We start from the raw sequence: 20,400 nt of genomic DNA on the forward strand, positions 1-20,400 counted from the left end.
ACTCTGTGTTGTTGTTTTTGTCGCACTGCTTTGCTTTATCTTGCCAGGGCGCAGTTGAAATGAGAACTGTCTCAACTGGCCTACCTGGTTTAAATAAAGTGAAATATATATATTTTAAATAAATAAAAATTGCTGTGCTCACTGGTCTAATCAAGTCTATAAGTGCTGAGGAGGTCCCCTCTCACTGAGGATGGTCTTCCCCTGAGAGGTCCTCCCTTCTCACTGAGGCCTCCCACTAGGATGTCCTCCCCTTCCTCACGAGGAGGAGTACCTCCCCAGGAGTGTCCTCCACTGAGGATGATCTCCCTTCCTCCATTGATACAGATCCACTTGTCCTTATTCAGTCCTACTCCATCCTTGTGGTTGCCAAAAACATGATTTACCCCCAGCACTTGGTGGTTGTGTCATTATGTGGTGTTGTGTGTGATGTCGTGTGTGTGTGTGGTGTTTGCTGTGTGTTGTTTCTATATGTATTCAACCGCCCTTGCATGAAGCCCTAAAACAGATCTGTGCAAAACTCTATTGACCTGTCGAAAGATGTCACTACTTATCTTTAGTAAATAAAGCTCCACCGTGTGCAATACTAAGTGTCACATGAGCTGTCACATATCTCAGTATATATGTACAACGCTGTGTCTAGAAAGGCGCCCAGATTCCGCTACTAACACTACCTAATTCAAAGCTTCAATGGCACACCGGACACCAAAGCAATGGCACCATAAGACCCAAGAGCGTCTCCAAAACAGTTCAGAGACAAGAAAGTTGTGCGAGAGTACAAGATGGCAGGAAGGAGGGTTGGTTAGAGAAAAAAAGATCAGAAACTTTAGAACCTCCCTGAGGCACCGTTAAATCCCATTACACATTAGTTTATACAGAATATGTCACCACAACAAACCTGCCTAGACGAGGCTGCCCACCAAAACTCTCAACCAAGCAAGGAGGGCATTAATCAGAGAGAGGGCAACAAAAAGAGACCCAAATAAACCCTGCAAGAGCGAAAGCCTCCTCACCTCTGAGAATTGGTAAGTATACTTCGCATAACACTTCAACCTACACTCCACGAGCTGCGGCTTTACAGAAGTAGTGGCCCCAGAAAAAAGCCATTGCTTTAAAGTAAAAACAAGCATAAACACGGATTTGGTGTTCGCCCGAAACATCTAAGCCATGTGGCGAGACTCTCCCAAACATTATGAAAAGTGTTGGAAGTCCAGTCCAGTGTAGCTCTGTCGAGAGGAGTATGAGCTCCCAAAAAATGGAGCGACACGTTAACTTGCCATGCAAGGGAAAAGCAGGCTTACGTCACTGGGCAAACCCAACTGCTCTCATCACCTCGAGAATCACTCCCCCATGTTAGAGTGGAAAGTGAAGCATAGTTTGTGATGGCAGAGCATCATGCTGTGGCAGCTATGAATTCCAATTTGCAAGTGTAACCAAATTACTTCATATGTAATGCTGTGTTGTGTGTTTGAGTTGCCGGGAACAAAATAGAAAAAATCCCTAAAAGGGTGAGACCAGATCGATCACACATCGCAACCACTGTCACTATCGTTTCCTACTGCACTAGAACTGAAGAAAGCAGTAAGAAGCATCGATATCCTGCTCTCTAATCTCACTAGAGCCATGCCTTATTCTCCTCTAGATAAACCAAATCAGTGATGCCTTATCTGACATTTAAGGAAAATTTATTCTAATGCTAACTACACAGAAAGAGCAGGAATATAACAATCTAAAGACACTATAAAGTATTCTAGAAAACGGCACAGAAATTGTTTATCTCTGTCTATCGTGTCTAGTAAAGCGAACTTTGCGCATGAAGCCGGCGATTCCACCCAGTCACCTCTACCGTATGAAATATACCTACCTCCTAACCAGTATATAATGCAGTCTTTTGTATCATAGACCAATTTTTGCCCCACCAAAGTAAATTCACGTCATGTTAACTCTAAGAGAGACCATTCAAATGAAAACTATGCGCTTACAGAGCTAACGTAGCTAGTTGACATGCAACAGCGTACATGCCAAGTCTCGAGGACGTTCAATGCGTACACAAACAAGGCCCAATTCGGCGATAGTCAAACATAATACATCTAACAGCAAGCGCGAATTAATAATATATTAATGACGACGCATCATGCATCATCATAAATAGATCTAATGAGTGTCATTAATACATTCATTAAAATAGTAACAATACTAACCTTACAGGTTCGAAAAAAGAACAGTATATTAATAAATGGCAGTCAATCAATAGCGCGTATGTTATTGTATATAATGCCTCTATAAACTGTGCTTATTATACTGGACGTTCTCAACTGGCCTACCTGGTTAAATAAAGGTGAAATATATATATTTTTTAATAAATAAAAATGCTGTTGCTCACTGGTCTAATCAAGTCTGTATGGTGGCTGAGGATGGTCCTCCCCTTTCTCCACTGAGGAGGATGGTCCTCCCCTTTCTCCACTGAGGAGGATGGTCCTCCCCTTTCTTCACTGAGGAGGATGGTCCTCCCCTTCCTCCACTGAGGAGGATGGTCCTCCCCTTCCTCCACTGAGGAGGAAGGTCCTCCCCTTTCTCCACTGAGGAGGATGGACCTCCCCTTCCTCCACTGAGGAGGATGGACCTCCCCTTCCTCCATTGATACAGATCCACTTGTCCTTATTCAGTCCTACTCCATCCTTGTGGTGCCAAAAACATGATTTACCCCCAGCACTTGGGTGGTTGTGTGTCTATGTGTGTGTGTGTGTGTGTGCGTGTGTGTGTGCACGCTTCTGTGAGTGTGTTCAGCCTCATAACTCAATGACACCGGGAGGAGGAGGAGGAGGAGGACACTGCTAAGTGTTGATGTTGTGAAGAGGTCCAGGAGGAGTTAGGACAGAAGAGTCCATTTCTCAGGAAAATGGTTAGTGTTAACTATTCTCTGTTGTTTCGCCCTAGAGACCACCACACCCTTTCCTCTGATAATATCTCAACTGTTATCAGAGGACGTGTTTCTGGTTCTGGACCAAGCTGTTGCATGCCATTGTCACGTACCAGGAGACCTCAAATGAACTGGTAGAGCTAAGCAGTGCTGCAGGTCATTGCCAAGTCTCAGTGGGTACAAAAYGGCCAAGGCGTCAACAAACACACAGCGGCTGTGACAGAGTCAGTACTGCTGGAACTAATGCAACGGGAGTCTGTATGACAGAGCCTCTTTAGCCAACTGTTTACCCCCAAGTGACGAACAATCTAACTGTCCTTAACTGCTCTAATCCTGAGCCTTCTGCCCTGGATCAGCAAGCATGTGGTTATTTTTGGAGGGATTTTCTTCTACGCAACACAATTCCTTCCACCAAGAGTCCCGCTGCTATCTAACATAGAGGTAAAGAAAGCTCTGGCTCCTGCTACCTAACATCCCCTTTAGAAAGCAGTCTGATCTGGGTCGTGTTCAATCAGTACAGAAGGAAACGGAAGGAAACTGACTGAAACAAGGAGGGTTTTTAAATGTTTTGTTACGGTGTGCCCTAATGAATGTGACCCAGGTTAAACTTTCTCCCATAACCACCCCCTTATACAGTGCCTTCGGAAAGAATTCAGGCCCCTTGACTTTTCCTTTTTTTTACATTACAGCCTTATTCTAAAATGTATTAAATTGTTTTTTTTACTCAGCAGACTACACACAAAACCCCATAATGACAAAGCAAAAACAGGTTTTTAGAAATGTTTGCAAAGAAAMWAAAAAAAACAGAAATATCACATTTACATAAGTATTCAGACCTTGGTTGAAGCACCTTTGGCAGRGATTACAGCCTCGWGTCTTCTTGGSTATGYCGCTACYAGCTTGGCACACCTGTATTWGGGGAGTTTCTCTCATTKTTCTCTGCAAATCCTCTRAASKTCTGTCAGGTTGGATGGGGAGCATRGCTGCACAGCTATTTTCAGGTCTCTCCAGAGATGTTTGATCGGGTTCAAGTCCGGGCTCTGGCTGGGCCACTCAAGGACATTCAGAGACTTGTCCCGAAACCAGTCCTGCGTTGTCTTGGCTGTGTGCTTAGGGTCGTTGTCCTGTTCGAAGGTGAACCTTCGCTCCAGTCTGAGGTCATGAGCGCTCTGGAACAACTTTTCATCAAGGATCTCTCTGTACTTTGCTCTGTTCATCTTTCCCTCGATCATGACTAGTCTCCCAGTTCCTGCCGCTGAAATACATCCCCACAGCATGATGCTGCCACCACCATGCTTCACCGTAGGAATGGTGCCAGGTTTCCTCCAGACGTGATTGGTTCAAGTTCAATATTGTTTCTCTTGGTCTGAGAGTCCTTTAGGTGCCTTTTGGCAAACTCCAAGCGGGCTGTCATGTGTCTTTTACTGAGGAGTGGCTTCCGTCTGGCCTCTCTACCATAAATGCCTGATTGGTGTAGTGCTGCAGAGATGGTTGTCCTTCTGGAAGTTTCTCTCTGGAGCTCTGTCACAGTGACCATCGGGTTCTTGGTCACCTTCCAGACCAAGGCCCTTCTCCCCCAATTGCTCAGTTTGGCCGGATGGCCGGCTCTAGGAAGAGTGGTTCCAACCTTCGTCCTTTTAAGAAGGATGGAGGCCACTGTGTTCTGGGGACCTTCAATGCTGCAGACATGTTTTGGTGCCCTTCCCCAGAGCTGTGGCTCGACTCCTTCCTGTCTCGGAGCTCTACGGACAATTCCTTCGACCTCATTGCTTGATTTTTGCTCTGACATGCACTGTCAACTCTGAGACCTTATATAGACAGGTGTGTGCCTTTCCAAATCATGTCCAATCAATTGAATTTACCACAGGTGGACTCCATTCAAATTGTAGAAACATCTCAAGGATGATCAATGGAAACAGGATGCACCTGAGCTCAATTTCGAGTCTCATAGCAAAGGCTCTGAACACTTACGTAAATAAGGTATTTATGATTTTTAATACATTAGCAAAACATTTTTAGAAACCTGTTTTTGCTTTGTCATTATGGGTTATTGTGTGTAGATTGATGAGGATTTGTATATTTTTATTTAATCCATTTTAGAATAAGGCTGTAACATAACAAAATGTGGATAAAGTCAAGGGGTCTGAATAATTTCTGAATGCTCTGTGGATCCGTTATAGAGCGCAGATGTACAGTGTCATATCATGATGAAGTCCATGTGGACATGATTTTATTGCAGAAGTTGCACGACAATGTCCAAAGCTGCAAAGGTCACGAACCATCCCGCTTGCATTGCCATAACAGCTGTTGCTCCGTTGCTCTCAGAGTCCTCTATGTTAGTACTGACGGGTCCTACCGGTCTGGCGGCCTGCTTATTATGCTTGGGTTGTGGTTACTCAGCAAGCTGTGTAGCTCGGACCACCCTTACCACCCTGGTGTAGTCTCTCTCCTTGAGACACACTGGTAGTCCCCATAGTGCTCTGCTGCATGGAGGGGATGAGATGGAGACAGCTGGCTGCAGCGCAGACAGGGGCGTGTCTTGCCCAGGTGTTCCCAGCTGTAGTGGGCGTGGTAGGAGTCTATGGGACAGGACAGGTAGAAGGGGACGCCCAGGGGCAACAGAGTGGACCGAGGCACCGAGGGCGTTAAGGGACGAGGAGGGCTGGGTGTCACGTCTGGTCTGTTTGCTGGTGGCTTCTTCGGTTCTGGAGAAAGAGTTGGAGAAATGTACTTAACAAGGTAGGGGAATGAAAATCTAGCCTATTCATTCAATACATTCCAAATCAACTAACAGTGGTCCAGGCATCAGATTGACTCATTTGATTAATTGATTGATGATTGATTCGATTGATTCATTATTGATTGATTGATTGATTATTGATTATATCAGTGTGTGAGATGTCGATGTACAGTATACCTTCTGGTATTTTAACTCTGCTGTTTTAGGGCACACATTAGTTTGTCCTCCATCAATATTTTGAATGCCTCCCCTGTGAAAAGAAAAACAGCATTTTAATCACAACATTCCGTTCACTAAGACCATCACTGAGGCTATATCAGTTTAGATACAGTAGACAGCAATGCTAGGTATATAAAGAAGAACCAAAAGTGGTCCTGCCAGTTACTGTAAAAGGCTCTTTGGGGTCTAGGCCAGTTACTGTAAAAGGCTCTTTGGGCTCTAGGCCTGTTACTGTAAAAGGCTCTTTGGGGGTCTAGACCGGTTACTGTAAAGGCTCGTTGGGGTCTAGGCCAGTTACTGTAAAAGGCTCCTTGGGGTCTAGGCCAGTTACTGTAAAAGGCTCTTTGGGGTCTAGGCCAGTTACTGTAAAAGGCTCTTTGGGGTCTAGGCCAGTTACTGTAAAAGGCTCTTTGGGCTCTAGGCCTGTTACTGTAAAAAGGCTCTTTGGGGTCTAGGCCAGTTACTGTAAAAGGCTCTTTGGGGTCTAGGCCAGTTACTGTAAAAGGCTCTTTGGGTCTAGGCCAGTTACTGTAAAAGGCTCTTTGGGGTCTAGGCCGGTTATCCTGTAAAATGCTCTTTTTTATTCATTATTATTTTTATTTTCACCTTTATTTAACCAGGTAGGCTAGTTGAGAACAAGTTCTCATTTACAACTGTGACCTGGCCAAGATAAAGCAAAGCAGTTCGACACAAGCAACAACACAGAGTTACACATGGAATAAACAAACATAACAGTCAATAATACAGTAGAAAGGTCTATTATTACAGTGTGAGCAAATGAGGTAGGATAAGGAGGGTAAGGCAATAAATAGGCCATGGTGGCGAAGTAATTACAATATAGTAATTAAACACTGGAATGGTAGATGTGCAGAAGATGAATGTGCAAGTAAGATACTGGGGTGCAAAGGAGCAAGATAAATAAATAAATACAGTATGGGGATGAGGTAGTTGGATGGGCTATTTACAGATGTGCTATGTACAGGTGCAGTGATCTGGGAGCTGCTCTGACAGCTGGTGCTTAAAGCTAGTGAGGGAGATATGGGTCTCCAGCTTCAGTGTTTTTTGCAGTTTTCCAGTCATTGGCAGTAGAGAACTGGAAGGAAAGGCGGCCAAAGGAGGGAATTGGCTTTGGGGATGACCAGTGAGATATACCTGCTGGAGCGCGTGCTACGGGTGGGTGCTGCTATGGTGACCAAGTGAGCTGAGATAAGGCGGAGCTTTACCTAGCAAAGACTTATAGATGACCTGGAGCCAGTGGGTTTGGCGACGAGTATGAAGCGAGGGCCAGCCAACGAGAGCATACAGGTCGCAGTGGTGGGTAGTGTATGGGGCTTTGGTGACAAAACGGATGGCACTGTGATAGACTACATCCAATTTGTTGAGTAGAGTGTTGGAGGCTCTTTTGTAAATGACATCACCGAAGTCAAGGATGGGTAGGATAGTCAGTTTTACGAGGCTATGTTTGGCAGCATGAGTGAAGGATGCTTTGTCATTCTTTTTTTTGGGGGGGGGGCATTCATTCTTTGGCCTGGGAATGTAAAAGGCTCTTTGGGTTCTAGGCCGGTTACTGTAAAAAGCTCTTTGTGTAAACTGCTGCTGTTAAAAGGTCCTATAAATAAAGTTGATTGAAAGATACAGCTCATGGAACAGCCATGTTTGGTCATTTGAGGAGGAGCCAAAGAGGAAACTTTAGACTTACGGGACGGTGGGTTTGCACCCAGCCTCTGTCCAGGCGCAGTACGGGTCTCTGGCCAGAACACACTCAGCACAGGATCCGTTATAGTCATGACACCTCTGGAGGTCCAGAATGGAGATCTGCTCTGACAAACCCACCACCAGCCTCCTCTGCACATAGACAGAAAGATGCTAGTTAATACTAAAAACATCCCATCACATATATTTCACATTTCAACAATATCTATCTTAATACCAGCAGAGTCTAAGCCCTGTGTTTTTTGGGGGGGCTTAATGCTATTAGCTTAAACAAAAAAGATAAAATGACAGATTGTTAAAGAGATATTATTATGCTAATTGGATGTCAATGCGGACTGTTTTGTAAAAGCAATAAGACACTCGAGCCAATGGTATACAGCCTGGTGTACAGCCTGGTGTACAGCCTGGTATACAGCCTGGTATACAGCCTGGTATACAGCCTGGTATACAGCCTGGTATACAGCCTGGTATACAGCCTGGTGTACAGCCTGGTGTACAGCCTGGTATACAGCCTGGTGTACAGCCTGCCACATTTTTAATACATGTGCAAACATTTCTAAAAAAACAGTTTTTGCTTTGTCATTATGAGGTATTGTGTGTCGATTGATGAGGAAAAACATGGAGGAAGTGAAGGGGTCTACTTTCAGAATGAACAGTAACCTGATCACATAGGGCCTAGGTCATATCTCATATAACCTGTACACTCAGTGTATATCTATACTGAACACCGCTCTACTGAATACTTTCAGAATACACAGTAACCTGATCACATAGGGCCTAGGTCATATCTCATATAACCTGTACACTCAGTGTATATCTATACTGAACACCACTCTTCTGAATACCATCCTTCTCGTCATATCCAAAATAACTTGATCAAAGTACATTTTAGTCATTTATCAGACGCTCTTATCCAGAGTGACTTACAGGAGCAATTAAGGTTAAGTCCCTTGCTCAAGAGTACATACATTGACAGATTTAACACCTATTCTTCTCTGGGATTCGAACCAGCAACCATTCGTTACTGGCTCTTAACGCTCTTAACGACTAGGCTACCCTGCCACCCCTGCCAGTACCTTTTTAGAGTCCAGTTTCATGGATCTGATGACATCAGAGTGGTTGGAGAGATGAGTCTCTGAGATAATGAAAGGTTTAAAACGATCATTTAAGATCTTATGGATCATTCCAGTGTCTGGGGAAAGAGATACAGAAAGGTAAACAGTCATTTACAAGCTGAAATAGGCCTGTTTGCAGTGCACAGTAATTTACAAGCTGAAATAGGCCTGTTTACAGTGCACAGRAATTTACAAGCTGAAATAGGCCTGTTTGCAGTGCACAGTAATTTACAAGCTGAAATAGGCCTGTTTGCAGAGACCTGGCAGTAAGTAAGTAGCCGTCCAAGAGCCTTGATTTTCTCGAGCTGGAAGACACTGAGAAACAGCTTCTATCTCCAGTCCATTAGACTGGTAAACAGTCACCACTAGCCGGCTACCACCCAGGAGCCTGCCCTGAACTTAGTCACTGTCACTAGCCGGCTACCACCCAGGACCCTGCCCTGAACCTTAGTCACTGTCACTAGCCGGCTACCACCCAGGACCCTGCCCTGAACCTTAGTCACTGAGCCGGCTACCACCAGGACCCTGCCCTGAACCTTAGTCACTGTCACTAGCCGGTACCACCCAGGACCCTGCCCTGAACCTTAGTCACTGTACTAGCCGGCTACCACCCAGGACCCTGCCTGAACCTTAGTCACTGTTACTAGCCGGCTACCACCCAGGACCCTGCCCTGACCTTAGTCACTGTCACTAGCCGGCTACCACCCAGTACCCTGCCCTGAACCTTAGTCACGTTACTAGCGCGCTACCACCCAGGACCCTACCCTGACCTTAGACACTGTTACTAGCCGGCTACCACCCAGACCCTGCCCTGAACCTTAGTCACTGTTACTAGCCGGCTACCACCCAGGACCCTGCCCTGAACCTTAGTCACTGTTACTAGCCGGCTACCACCCAGGACCCTGCCTGAACCTTAGTCACTGTCACTAGCCGGCTACCACCCAGTACCCTGCCCTGAACCTTAGTCACTGTTACTAGCCGGCTACCACCCAGGACCCTGCCCTGAACCTTAGTCACTGTCACTAGCCGGCTACCACCCCAGGACCCGCTGCCCTGAACCTTAGTCACTGTTACTAGCCGCCTCCCACCCAGGACCCTGCCCTGAACCTTAGTCACTGTTACTAGCCTCACCCAGGACCCTGCCCTGAACCTTAGTCACTGTCACTAGCCGGCTACCACCCAGTACCCTGCCATGAACCTTAGTCACTGTTACTAGCCGGCTACCACCCAGTACCCTGCCCTGAACCTTAGTTACTGTTACTAGCCGGCTACCACCCAGGACCCTGCCTGAACCTTAGTCACTGTTACTAGCCGGCTACCACCCAGGACCCTGCCCTGAACCTTAGTCACTGTTACTAGCCAGCCTCCACCCAGTACCCTGCCCTGAACCTTAGTCACTGTTACTAGCGGCCTCCACCCAGTACCCTGCCCTGAACCTTAGTCACTGTTACTGACCAGCCTCCACTCAGTACCCTGCCCTGAACCTTAGTCACTGTTACTGACCAGCCTCCACCCAGTACCCTCCCTGAACCTTAGTCACTGTTACTGACAGCCTCCACCCAGTACCTCCCCTAACCTTAGTCACTGTTACTAGCCGGCTACCACCCAGTACCCTGCCCTGAACCTTAGTCACTGTTACTAGCCGGCTACCACCCAGGACCCTGCCCTGAACCTTAGTCACTGTTACTAGCCAGCTCCACCCAGTACCCTGCCCTGAACCTTAGTCACTGTTACTAGCCGGCTACCACCCAGTACCCTGCCCTGAACCTTAGTCACTGTTACTAGCCGCCTACCACCCGGGACCCTGCCCTGAACCTTAGTCACTGTTACTAGCCGGCTACCACCCAGGACCCTACCCTGAACCTTAGTGACTGTTACTAGCCTCCACCAGTACCCTGCCCTGAACCTTAGTCACTGTTACTAGCCTCCACCCAGTACCCTGCCTGAACCTTAGTCATGTTACTGCCTCCACCCAGGACCCTGCCCTGAACCTTAGTCACTGTTACTAGCCGGCTACCACCCAGGACCCTGCCCTGAACCTTAGTCACTGTTACTAGCCGGCTACCACCCAGGACCCTGCCCTGAACCTAGTCACTGTTACTAGCCTGCTACCACCCAGGACCCTGCCCTGAACCTTAGTCACTGTTACTAGCCGGCCTCCACCCAGGACCCTGCCCTGAACCTTAGTCACTGTTACTAGCCGGCTACCACCCAGGACCCTGCCCTGAACCTTAGTCACTAGCCGGCTACCACCCAGGACCCTGCCCTGAACCTTAGTCACTGTCACTAGCCGGCTACCACCCAGGACCCTGCCTGAACTTAGTCACTTTACTAGCCGGCTACCCCCAGTAACCCTGCCCTGAACCTTAGTCACTGTTACTAGCCGGCTACCACCCAGGACCGCCTGCCCTGAACCTTAGTCACTGTTACTAGCCGGCTACCACCCAGTACCCTGCCCTGAACCTTAGTTACTGTTACTAGCCGGCTACCACCAGGAACCCTGCCTGAACCTTAGTCACTGTTACTAGCCGGCCTCACACCAGGACCCTGCCCTGAACCTTAGTCACTGTCACTAGCCAGCTACCACCCAGTACCCTGCCCTGAACCTTAGTCACTGTTACTAGCCGGCTACACCCAGGACCCTGCCCTGAACCTTAGTCACTGTTACTAGCCGGCCTCCCACCCAGGACCCTGCCCTGAACCTTAGTCACTGTTACTAGCCGGCTACCACCAGGACCCCTGCCCTGAACCTTAGTTACTGTTACTAGCCGGCTACACCCAGGACCCTGCCCCTGACCTTAGTCACTGTTACTAGCCGGCTACCACCCAGGACCCTGCCCTGAACCTTAGTCACTGTTACTAAGCCGGCTCCCACCCAGGACCCTGCCCTGAACCTTAGTCACTGTTAACTAGCCGGCTACCACCCAGTACCCTGCCTGAACCTTAGTCACTGTTACTAGCCGGCTACCACCCAGGCCCTGCCTGAACTTAGTCACTGTTACTAGCCGGCCTCCACCCAGTACCCTGCCCTGAACCTTAGTCACTGTTACTAGCCGTACACCCAGTACCCTGCCCTGAACCTTAGTCACTGTTACTAGCCGGCTACCACCCAGGACCCTGCCCTGAACCTTAGTCACTGTTACTAGCCGTAACACCAGTACCCTGCCCTGAACCTTAGTCACTGTTACTAGCCGGCTACCACCAGTACCCTGCCCTGAACCTTAGTCACTGTTACTAGCCGGCTACCACCCAGGACCCTGCCCTGAACCTTAGTCACTGTTACTAGCCGGCCTCCACCCAGTACCCTCCCTGAACCTTAGTACTGTTACTAGCCGGCTCCACCCAGGACCCTGCCCTGAACCTTAGTCACTGTTACTAGCCGGCTACCACCCAGTACCCTCGCCTGAACCTTAGTCACTGTTACTAGCCGGCTACCACCAGGTACCTGCTGAACCTTAGTCACTGTTACTAGCCGGCTCCACCCAGTACCCTGCCCTGAACCTTAGTCACTGTACTAGCCGGCTACCACCCAGGACCCTGCCCTGAACCTTAGTCACTGTTACTAGCCGGCTACCACCCAGGACCCTGCCCTGAACCTTAGTCACTGTCTAGCCGGCTACACACCAGACCCTGCCTGAACCTTAGTACTGGTTACTAGCCGGCTACCACCCAGGACCCTGCCCTGAACCTTAGTCACTGTTACTACCGGCCTCCACCCAGGACCGCTGCCTGAACCTTAGCTCACTGTCACTAGCCGGCTACCACCCAGGACCCTGCCTGAACCTTAGTCACTGTTACTAGCCGGCTACCACAGGACCCTGCCCTGAACCTTAGTCACTGTTACTAGCCGGCTACCACCAGGACCCTGCCCTGAACCTTAGTCACTGTTACTAGCCGGCTACCACCCAGGACCCTGCCCTGAACTTTAGTCACTGTTACTAGCCGGCCTCCACCAGACCGCCGAACCTTAGTCACTGTTACAAGCCGTACCACCCAGTACCCTGCCCTGAACCTTAGTCACTGTTACGTAGCCAGTACCACCCAGTACCCTGCCCTGAACCTTAGTCACTGTTTACTAGCCAGGCTACCACCCAGTACCTAGCCCTGCCCTGAACCTTAGTTCACTGTTACTAGCCGGCTACCCAGTACCCTGCCCTGAACCTTAGTCACTTTACTAGCCGGCTACCACCCAGGACCCTGCCTGACCTTAGTCACTGTACTAGCCGGTCTACACCAGGACCCTGCCCTGAACCTTAGACACTGTTACTAGCCGCTACCACCATGGACCCTGCCCTGAACCTTAGTCACTTTACTAGCCGGCTCCACCCAGTACCCTGCCCTGAACCTTAGTCACTGGTTACTAGCGCGGGCTACCACCCAGGACCCTGCCCTGAACCTTAGTCACTGTTACTAGCCGGCACCACCCAGTACCCTGCCCTGAACCTTAGTCACTAATTACTAGCCGGCTACCACCCAGGACCCGCCCCTGAACCTTAGTCACTGTTTACTAGCGCGGCTACCACCCAGTACCTCTGCCTGGAACCTTAGTCACTGTTACTAGCCGGCTACCACCCTAGGACCCTGTGACCTTGTACTAGCCGGCTACCCACTCAGTACCCTGCCCTGAACCTAGTCACTGTTACTAGCCGGCTACCACCCAGGACCCTGCCCTGAACCTTAGTCACTGTTACTAGCCTGGCTACCACCCAGGACCCTCCCTGAACCTTAGTCACTGTACTAGCCGGCTACCACCCAGGACCCTGCCCTGAACCTAGTCACTGTTACTAGCCGGCTTACCGACCCAGGACCCTGCCTGAACTTAGTCACTGTTCTAGCCGGCTACCCACCCCAGGACCGCCTGCCCTGAACCTTAGTCACTGTTACTAGCCGGCTACACCAGGACCTGCCCTGAACCTTAGTCACTGTTACTAGCCGGCTACCACCCAGGACCCTGCCCTGAACCTTAGTCACTGTTACAGCCGGCTACACACCCAGGACCCTGCCCTGAACCTTAGTCACTGTTACTAGCCGGCTACCAGACTCCATACTTCTACCCTGCAACCTAGAGAATGTTGCCTCTTACTGCCACCTGGTATTAACTGCCCTGGTATTACTGCCCTGGTATTACTGCCCTGGTATTAATTATCTGGTATTAATTGCCACTGGTATTACTGCCCTGGTATTACTGCCCTGGTATTACTGCCCTGGTATTACTGCCCTGGTATTAATGCCCTGGTATTACTGCCCTGGTATTACTGCTCCCTGGTATTAATGCCCTGGTATTAAGGTTTCTTCATAGGTTTCTGTAGCATAAGACAGCTAGTCTATCGCAGGGCGTGGCCTAACAATCCAGAGAGTCTATTTCCAGACATGGAGCCTAGACATCACCTACCAGTTGATAGCAGCAGGACGTTGTGCGTGTGTAGTCCTGCGCCTGTACTCTGTCCACAACTATCTTGGTGTAGTTATAGTTAGAGATGTAGAATGGGGTTTGTAGGGTGGGATGGGATGGATCCAGTCTGTCATCTCTGGGTGATTCTCTTTATCACGTTCACCGTAGCCAATGGCAGGGCTTTACTGTTAGAGACACACTGAGGAGATAAGACAGGAGAACAGGTCTTTACTGTTAGAGACACACTGAGGAGATAAGACAGGAGAACAGGTCTTTACCCAGATAAGCACCCCATTTGATAGAAGCCTTTGCCAAATAAGTGAATAAAATCGTAATTTCGCAGCAAATAATATGGTTAATGAGACATTTATGTCGTTTATCCCAGGACCAAATCTTGCATAGTTTGATCAGATGCATGTTATGTAGTCTGTCCACCAAAGATTACGGAGACATGGGCTGCTAACATAAATATTCCAGTATAACATCCTATGTCGTGTTGGTGTTTACGCTTCTCAATAGGTCACAGGAAATCACTTAGTCCAAATAAGGGCATAAAACCTGCTTTTGTTAATACTCCTATAAGTAATTTAACATTTCTTAAAACACATATATAAATATTAACACTCTTATATGTTAAACCGTGTATATAAATATGTCTTTAAAAGTCAGAAGAAAAGTCACTTGCTTCCTGGTAAAGGGAGTCAGGAAGCACAGCCGGCCTTAGTCAGACTGTTGTTTTGTTGTAGGCTATACAACACGTCTTAGTCACATAAGGAACTTAGACAAAACAATAGAATATATTGARGCTTCCCAAAAGGAAGAGCAGGAGGACTGTGGGGTCAGGGTCAGGGTGGAGGAAAAACAGATAGGTGGTTTATTGTCTGAACAACTTCCTCTAACAGAAACACATAAACCTGCAAGGGTGTCAGTAGTGGTAGAAATCACATTTTATTGGTCACATACACATGTTTAGCAGATGTTATTGGTCACATACACATATTTACCAGATGTTATTGCGGGTGTAGTGAAATGCTTGTGTTTCTAGCTCCAACAGTGCAGTAGTATCTAACAATTCACAACAATACACACACATCTAAAAAGTAAAATAATGGAATTAAGAAATATATATTAGGACCAGCAATGTTGGAGTGGCATTGACTAAAATACTGAAGAATAGAAAACAGTATGTACATATGAGATGAGTAAAGCAGTATGTAAACATTATTAAAGTGGCCAGTGATTCCATGTCTATGTATATGGGGCAGCAGCCTCTAAGGTAGAGGGTTGAGTAACCGGGTGATATCCGGCTAGTGATGGCTGTTTTAACAGTCTGATGGCCTTGAGATAGAAGCTGTTTTTCAGTCTCTCGGTCCCAGCTTTGATGCACCTGTACTGACCTCGCCTTCTGGATGATAACGAAGTGAACAGGCAGTGGCTCGGGTGGTTGTTGTCCTTGATGATCTTTTTGGCCTTCCTGTGACATCGAGTGGTGTACAGTCGTGGCCACAAGTTTTGAGAATGACACAAATATTAATTTCCACAAAGTTTGCTGCTTCAGTGTCTTTAGATATTTTTGTCAGATGTTACTATGGAATACTGAAGTATAATTACAAGCATTTCATAAGTGTCAAAGGCTTTTATTGATAATTACATGAGGTTGATGCAAACGAGTCAATATTTGCAGTGTTGACCCTTCTTTTTCAAGACCTCTGCAATCCGCCCTGGCATGCTGTCATTAACTTCTGGGCCACAATCCTGACACTGATGGCCAGCCCATTTCTTGCATAATCAATGCTTGGAGTTTGTCAGAATTTGTGGGTTTTTGTTTGTCCCCCGCCTCTGAGGCATTGACCACAAGTTCTCAATGGGAATCTGAGGGTCTGGGGAGTTTCCTGGCCATGGACCCAAAAATACCGATTGTTTTTGTTCCCCAAGCCACCTTAGTTATCACCTTTTTGCCTTTATGGAAATGTGCGCCCTCATGCTGCGAAAAGGCTAGTTCGTCACCATAAATGTTCACTGGATGGTTGGGAGAAGTTTGCCTCGGAGGATGTGTTTGTGTACCATTCTTTATTCATTGCTGTGTTCTTCAGGCAAAATTTGTGGTGAGCCCACTCCCTTGGCTGAGAAGCAACCACCACACATGAATGAATCTCAGGATGCTTTTACTGTTGGCATGTACACAGGAACTGATGGTTAGCACTCACCTGTCTTCTCCCGGACAAGCTTTTTTTCCGATGCCCCAAAACAATCAGAAACGGGAATTCATATCAGAGAAAATGACTTTACCCCAGTCCTCAGCCGGATCGCAATCCTGTATCCTTTTGCAGAATATTCAGTCTTGTCCCTGATGTTTTTCCTGAGCGAAGAGAAGTGGCTTCTTTGCTGACCTTATCTTGACACCAGGCCATCCCCAAAAGACTTCGCCTCACTGTGCGTGCAGGTGCATCTCACACCTGCCTGCTGCCATTCCTGAGCAAGCTCTGTACCGGTGGTACCCCCGATCCATCTGGCGCTTGCTGGACTGTCTTTGGGCGCCCTTGAAGCTCTCCTTGAAGTTCTTGATGATCCTATAAATGCGTTGATAATCCTTGCTTGTGAAGCCCTTTTTGTGCAAAGCGATGTGAATGAACGGCACGTGTTCCCTTGCAGGTAACCATGGTTGACAGAGAAGAACAATGATTCCAAGCACCACCCTCCTTTTGAAGCGTCCAGTCTGTTATTCGAACTCAATCAGCATGACAGAGTGATCTCCAGCCTTGTCCTCGTCAATACTCACACCTGTGTTAACGAGAGACATGATGTCAGCTGGTCCTTTTATGGCAGGGCTGAAATGCAGTTGAAATGTTTTTTTGGAGTATTCAGTTCATTTGCATGGCAAATTAATTGCAATTCATCTGATCACTCTTCATAACATTCTGGAGTATATGAAAATTGCCATCATACAAACTGAGGCACCAGACTTTGTAAAAATGTATATTTGTGTCATTCTCAAAACTTTTGGCCACGACTGTATGTGTCCTGGAGGGCAGGTAGTTTGCCCCCAGTGATGTGTCAGACCTCACTACCCTCTGGAGAGCCCTCCGGTTGCGGGCGGTGCAGTTGCCGTAGCAAGCGGTGATACAGCCAGATAGGATGCTCTCAACTGTGCATCTGTAAAAGTGTGTGAGGGTTTAAGGTGCCAAGCCAAATTTCAGGCGCTGTTGCACCTTCTTCACCACACTGTCTGTGTGGGTGGACTATTTCAGTTTGTRAGTGATGTGTACGCCGAGGAACTTGAAGCTTTTCCACATTCTCCACTGCGTTCCCATCAATGTGGATAGGGGGATGCACCCTCTGCTGTTTCCTGAAGTCCACGATCATCTCCTTTGTTTTGTTGATGTTGAGTAAGAGGTTATTTTTCTGTCACTACACTCCCAGAGCCCTCACCTCCTCCCTGTAGGCTGTCTCATCGTTGTTGGTAATCAGGCCTACTACTGTTGTGTCATCTGCAAACTTGATGGTTGAGTTAGAGGCGTGCATGGCCACGCAGTCGTGGGTGAACAGAGAGTACAGGACAGTGCTGAGCACACACCCTTGTGGAGCCCCAGTGTTGAGAATCAGCGAAGTGGAGGTGTTGTTTCCTACCTTCACCAACTGGGGGGCGGCCCGTCAGAAAGTCCAGGACCCAGTTGCACAGGGCGGGTTCAGACCCAGGGCCTCAAGCTTAATGATGAGCTTGGATGGTACTATGGTGTTGAATGCTGAGCTATAGCTAATGAACAGCATTCTTACATAGGTATGTATGCCTCTTGTCCAGATTGGATAGGCCAGTGTGCAGGGTGATGGCAATTGCATCGTCTGTGGATCTATTGGGGCAGTATGCAAATTGGAGTGGGTCTAGGGTGTCAGGTAAGGTAAGGTAGAGGTGATATGATCCTTGACTAGTCTCTATAAGCACTTCATGATGACAGTAGTGAGTGCTACGGGGCGGTAGTCATTTAGCTCAGTTATCTTTGCCTTCTTGGGTACAGGAACAATGGTGGCCATCTTGAAGCATGTGGGGACATCGGACTTGGATAGGGAGAGATTGAATATGTCCGTAAACACACCAGCCAGCTGGTCTGCGCATGTTCTGAGGACGTGGCTAGGGATGCCGTCCGGGCCGGCGGCCTTGCGAGGGTTAACACTCTTAAATGTCTTAATCACGTCTGCCACGGAGAYSGAGAGSCCACAGTCCTTGCTAACGAGCCGCGTCAGTGGCACTGTGTTATCCCTTAAAGCGGGCGAAGAAGGTGTTTAGCTTATCRGGAAGCAAGACATCGGTGTCCGTGACGTAGCTGGTTGGTTTTCCTTTTGTAGTCCGTGATTGTCTGTAGACCCTGCCACATACGTCTCGTGTCTGAGCCGTTGAATTGTGACTCCACTTTGTCCCTATACCGATTTAGCTTGTTTGATTGCCTTGCGGAGGGAATAATTACACTGTTTATATTCAGACATATTCCCAGTCCTCTTTCCATGGTTAAATGCGGTGGTTCGCGCTTTCAGTTTTGCACGAATGCTGCCATCTATCCACGGTTTCTGGTTAGGGTAGGTTTTAATAGTCACAGTGGGTACAACATCTCCTATACACTTCCTGAAAACTCACTTATCAGTGTATTCGTCAATATTATTCTCTGAAGCTACCCAGAACATATCCCGGTCCGCGTGAACAAAACAATCTTGAAGCGTGGATTTCGATTGGTCAGACCAGTATTGGATAGTCATTAGGACCGGTCCTTCCTGTTTGAGTTTCTGTCTATAGGAAGGGAGGAGCAAAATGGAGTCGTGGTCAGATTTGCCGAAGGGAGGGCGCGGGAGGGCCTTGTAGGCATTTCAGAAAGTTGAGTAGCAGTGGTCCAACGTTTTACCAGCGCGATTTACTACAGTCAATGTGTTGGTAGAACTTCAGTAGCCTTTTCCTCAAATTTGCTTTGTTAAAATCCCCAGCTACAATAAATGCCACCTCAGGATATGTGGTTGCTGTAATGCTGTTGTCAGGCGCAATCTACTCGACAGGCGCAGCACATACAGGCAACTATGAGTCACAGTTGGAGATATTATGTGTCATGACTGCAGCAGCCACAGCTTTAGAAAGACATGTGGAAACTGATGTGAACTCTGAGCTGTAGAGCCTCATGGTTCCATGCTTTAGTCAGCTGTACAGGCCAGGGAGGGTCCAGCTTTAGGATGTGTCCTCAAATGCCACCCTATTCCCTATGTAGTGCACTACCTCTGACCAGGGCTTTGGAAAGTAGTGCACTATATAGGGAATAGGGTGCCATTTGGGACACAGACCCATGTTTCCCTTTGTCTGTGGAATACTGATGTTCCTATAAGTTACACAGAGACACATTTTCCTCCTATCCACCCTGGAATAACGAGTCTCAAACTTTCCTTTGTTTTCAGTCACTTGTTATTTATGGTCCACATGACACTGGCTGAAATATTTCTGATTCTCCAGAATAAGAAGACTTCGTTAAAACGAGAGCAGAGATGTACATGTACATGTGGCTGCAGAATAGAAAATATGTTTCTAGTCCTGGAAGATGGAGAAAAAAAAAGCAGAATTCCTTACTGTTCCGGGTCTTGGTTTGGGGATGTCTTCACTGTATCCCCTGAAGGGAGAGTTCTGGAATATCCTGTCGATCTCTTCCATGGAGTAGATGCAGACAGCTGTGCCATTCCTATTGGTGAAGAGAACAGGTTAGACTCAGGTTAGATTGTTCATCTTCAAATCAAATCTAATTTTATTAGTCACATGTGCCGAATACAACAGGTGTAGTAGACCGTACAGTGAAATGCTTACTTATGAGCCCCTAATCAACAATGCAGTTTAAAAAAAAATACAGATAAGAATAAGAAATAAAAGTAATTAAAGAACAGCAGTAAAATAACAACAGCGAGACTATATACAGGGGGTACAGGTACAGAGTCAATGTGCGGAGGCACCGGTTAGTTGATGTAGGTAGACCTAGACTTGGTGCTCCGGTACCGCTTGCCATGCGGTAGCAGAGAGAACAGTCTATGACTAGGGTGGCTGGAGTCTGACAATTTTTAGGGCCTTCCTCTGACACCGCCTGGTATAGAGGTCCTGGATGGCAGGAAGCTTGGCCCCAGTGATGTACTGGGCCGTACCTACTACCCTCTGTAGTGCCTTGCGGTCGGAGGCCGAGCAGTTGCATACCAGGCAGTGACGCAACCAGTCAGGATGCTCTCGATGGAGCAGCTGTAGAACCTTTTGAGGATCTGAGGACCAATGCCAAATCTTTTCAGTCTCCTGAGG

At 47.7% G+C, this 20,400-nt stretch overlaps 1 protein-coding gene across 1 annotated transcript in view; it reads right to left on the reverse strand.

Moving 5' to 3' along the window:
- Positions 1–2,310: 2,310 nt before the first annotated feature.
- Positions 2,311–20,400, reverse strand: part of sema7a (semaphorin 7A (JohnMiltonHagen blood group)) — a gene marked incomplete at its 5' end in the record, with an annotated part of 54,169 nt that continues 36,079 nt past the window's right edge. Inside the window, 12 exon segments of the mRNA XM_024142011.2 lie at positions 2,311–5,371; positions 5,374–5,533; positions 5,535–5,610; positions 5,612–5,622; positions 5,835–5,907; positions 7,576–7,721; positions 8,666–8,781; positions 14,097–14,129; positions 14,132–14,204; positions 14,207–14,242; positions 14,245–14,295; positions 19,693–19,801. Coding sequence (XP_023997779.2) covers positions 5,310–5,371; positions 5,374–5,533; positions 5,535–5,610; positions 5,612–5,622; positions 5,835–5,907; positions 7,576–7,721; positions 8,666–8,781; positions 14,097–14,129; positions 14,132–14,204; positions 14,207–14,242; positions 14,245–14,295; positions 19,693–19,801 — 946 coding nt within the window.

The sequence above is a fragment of the Salvelinus sp. IW2-2015 genome, unplaced genomic scaffold (genome assembly GCF_002910315.2).
Source record: "Salvelinus sp. IW2-2015 unplaced genomic scaffold, ASM291031v2 Un_scaffold2880, whole genome shotgun sequence".
NCBI classification, from domain to species: domain Eukaryota; kingdom Metazoa; phylum Chordata; class Actinopteri; order Salmoniformes; family Salmonidae; genus Salvelinus; species Salvelinus sp. IW2-2015.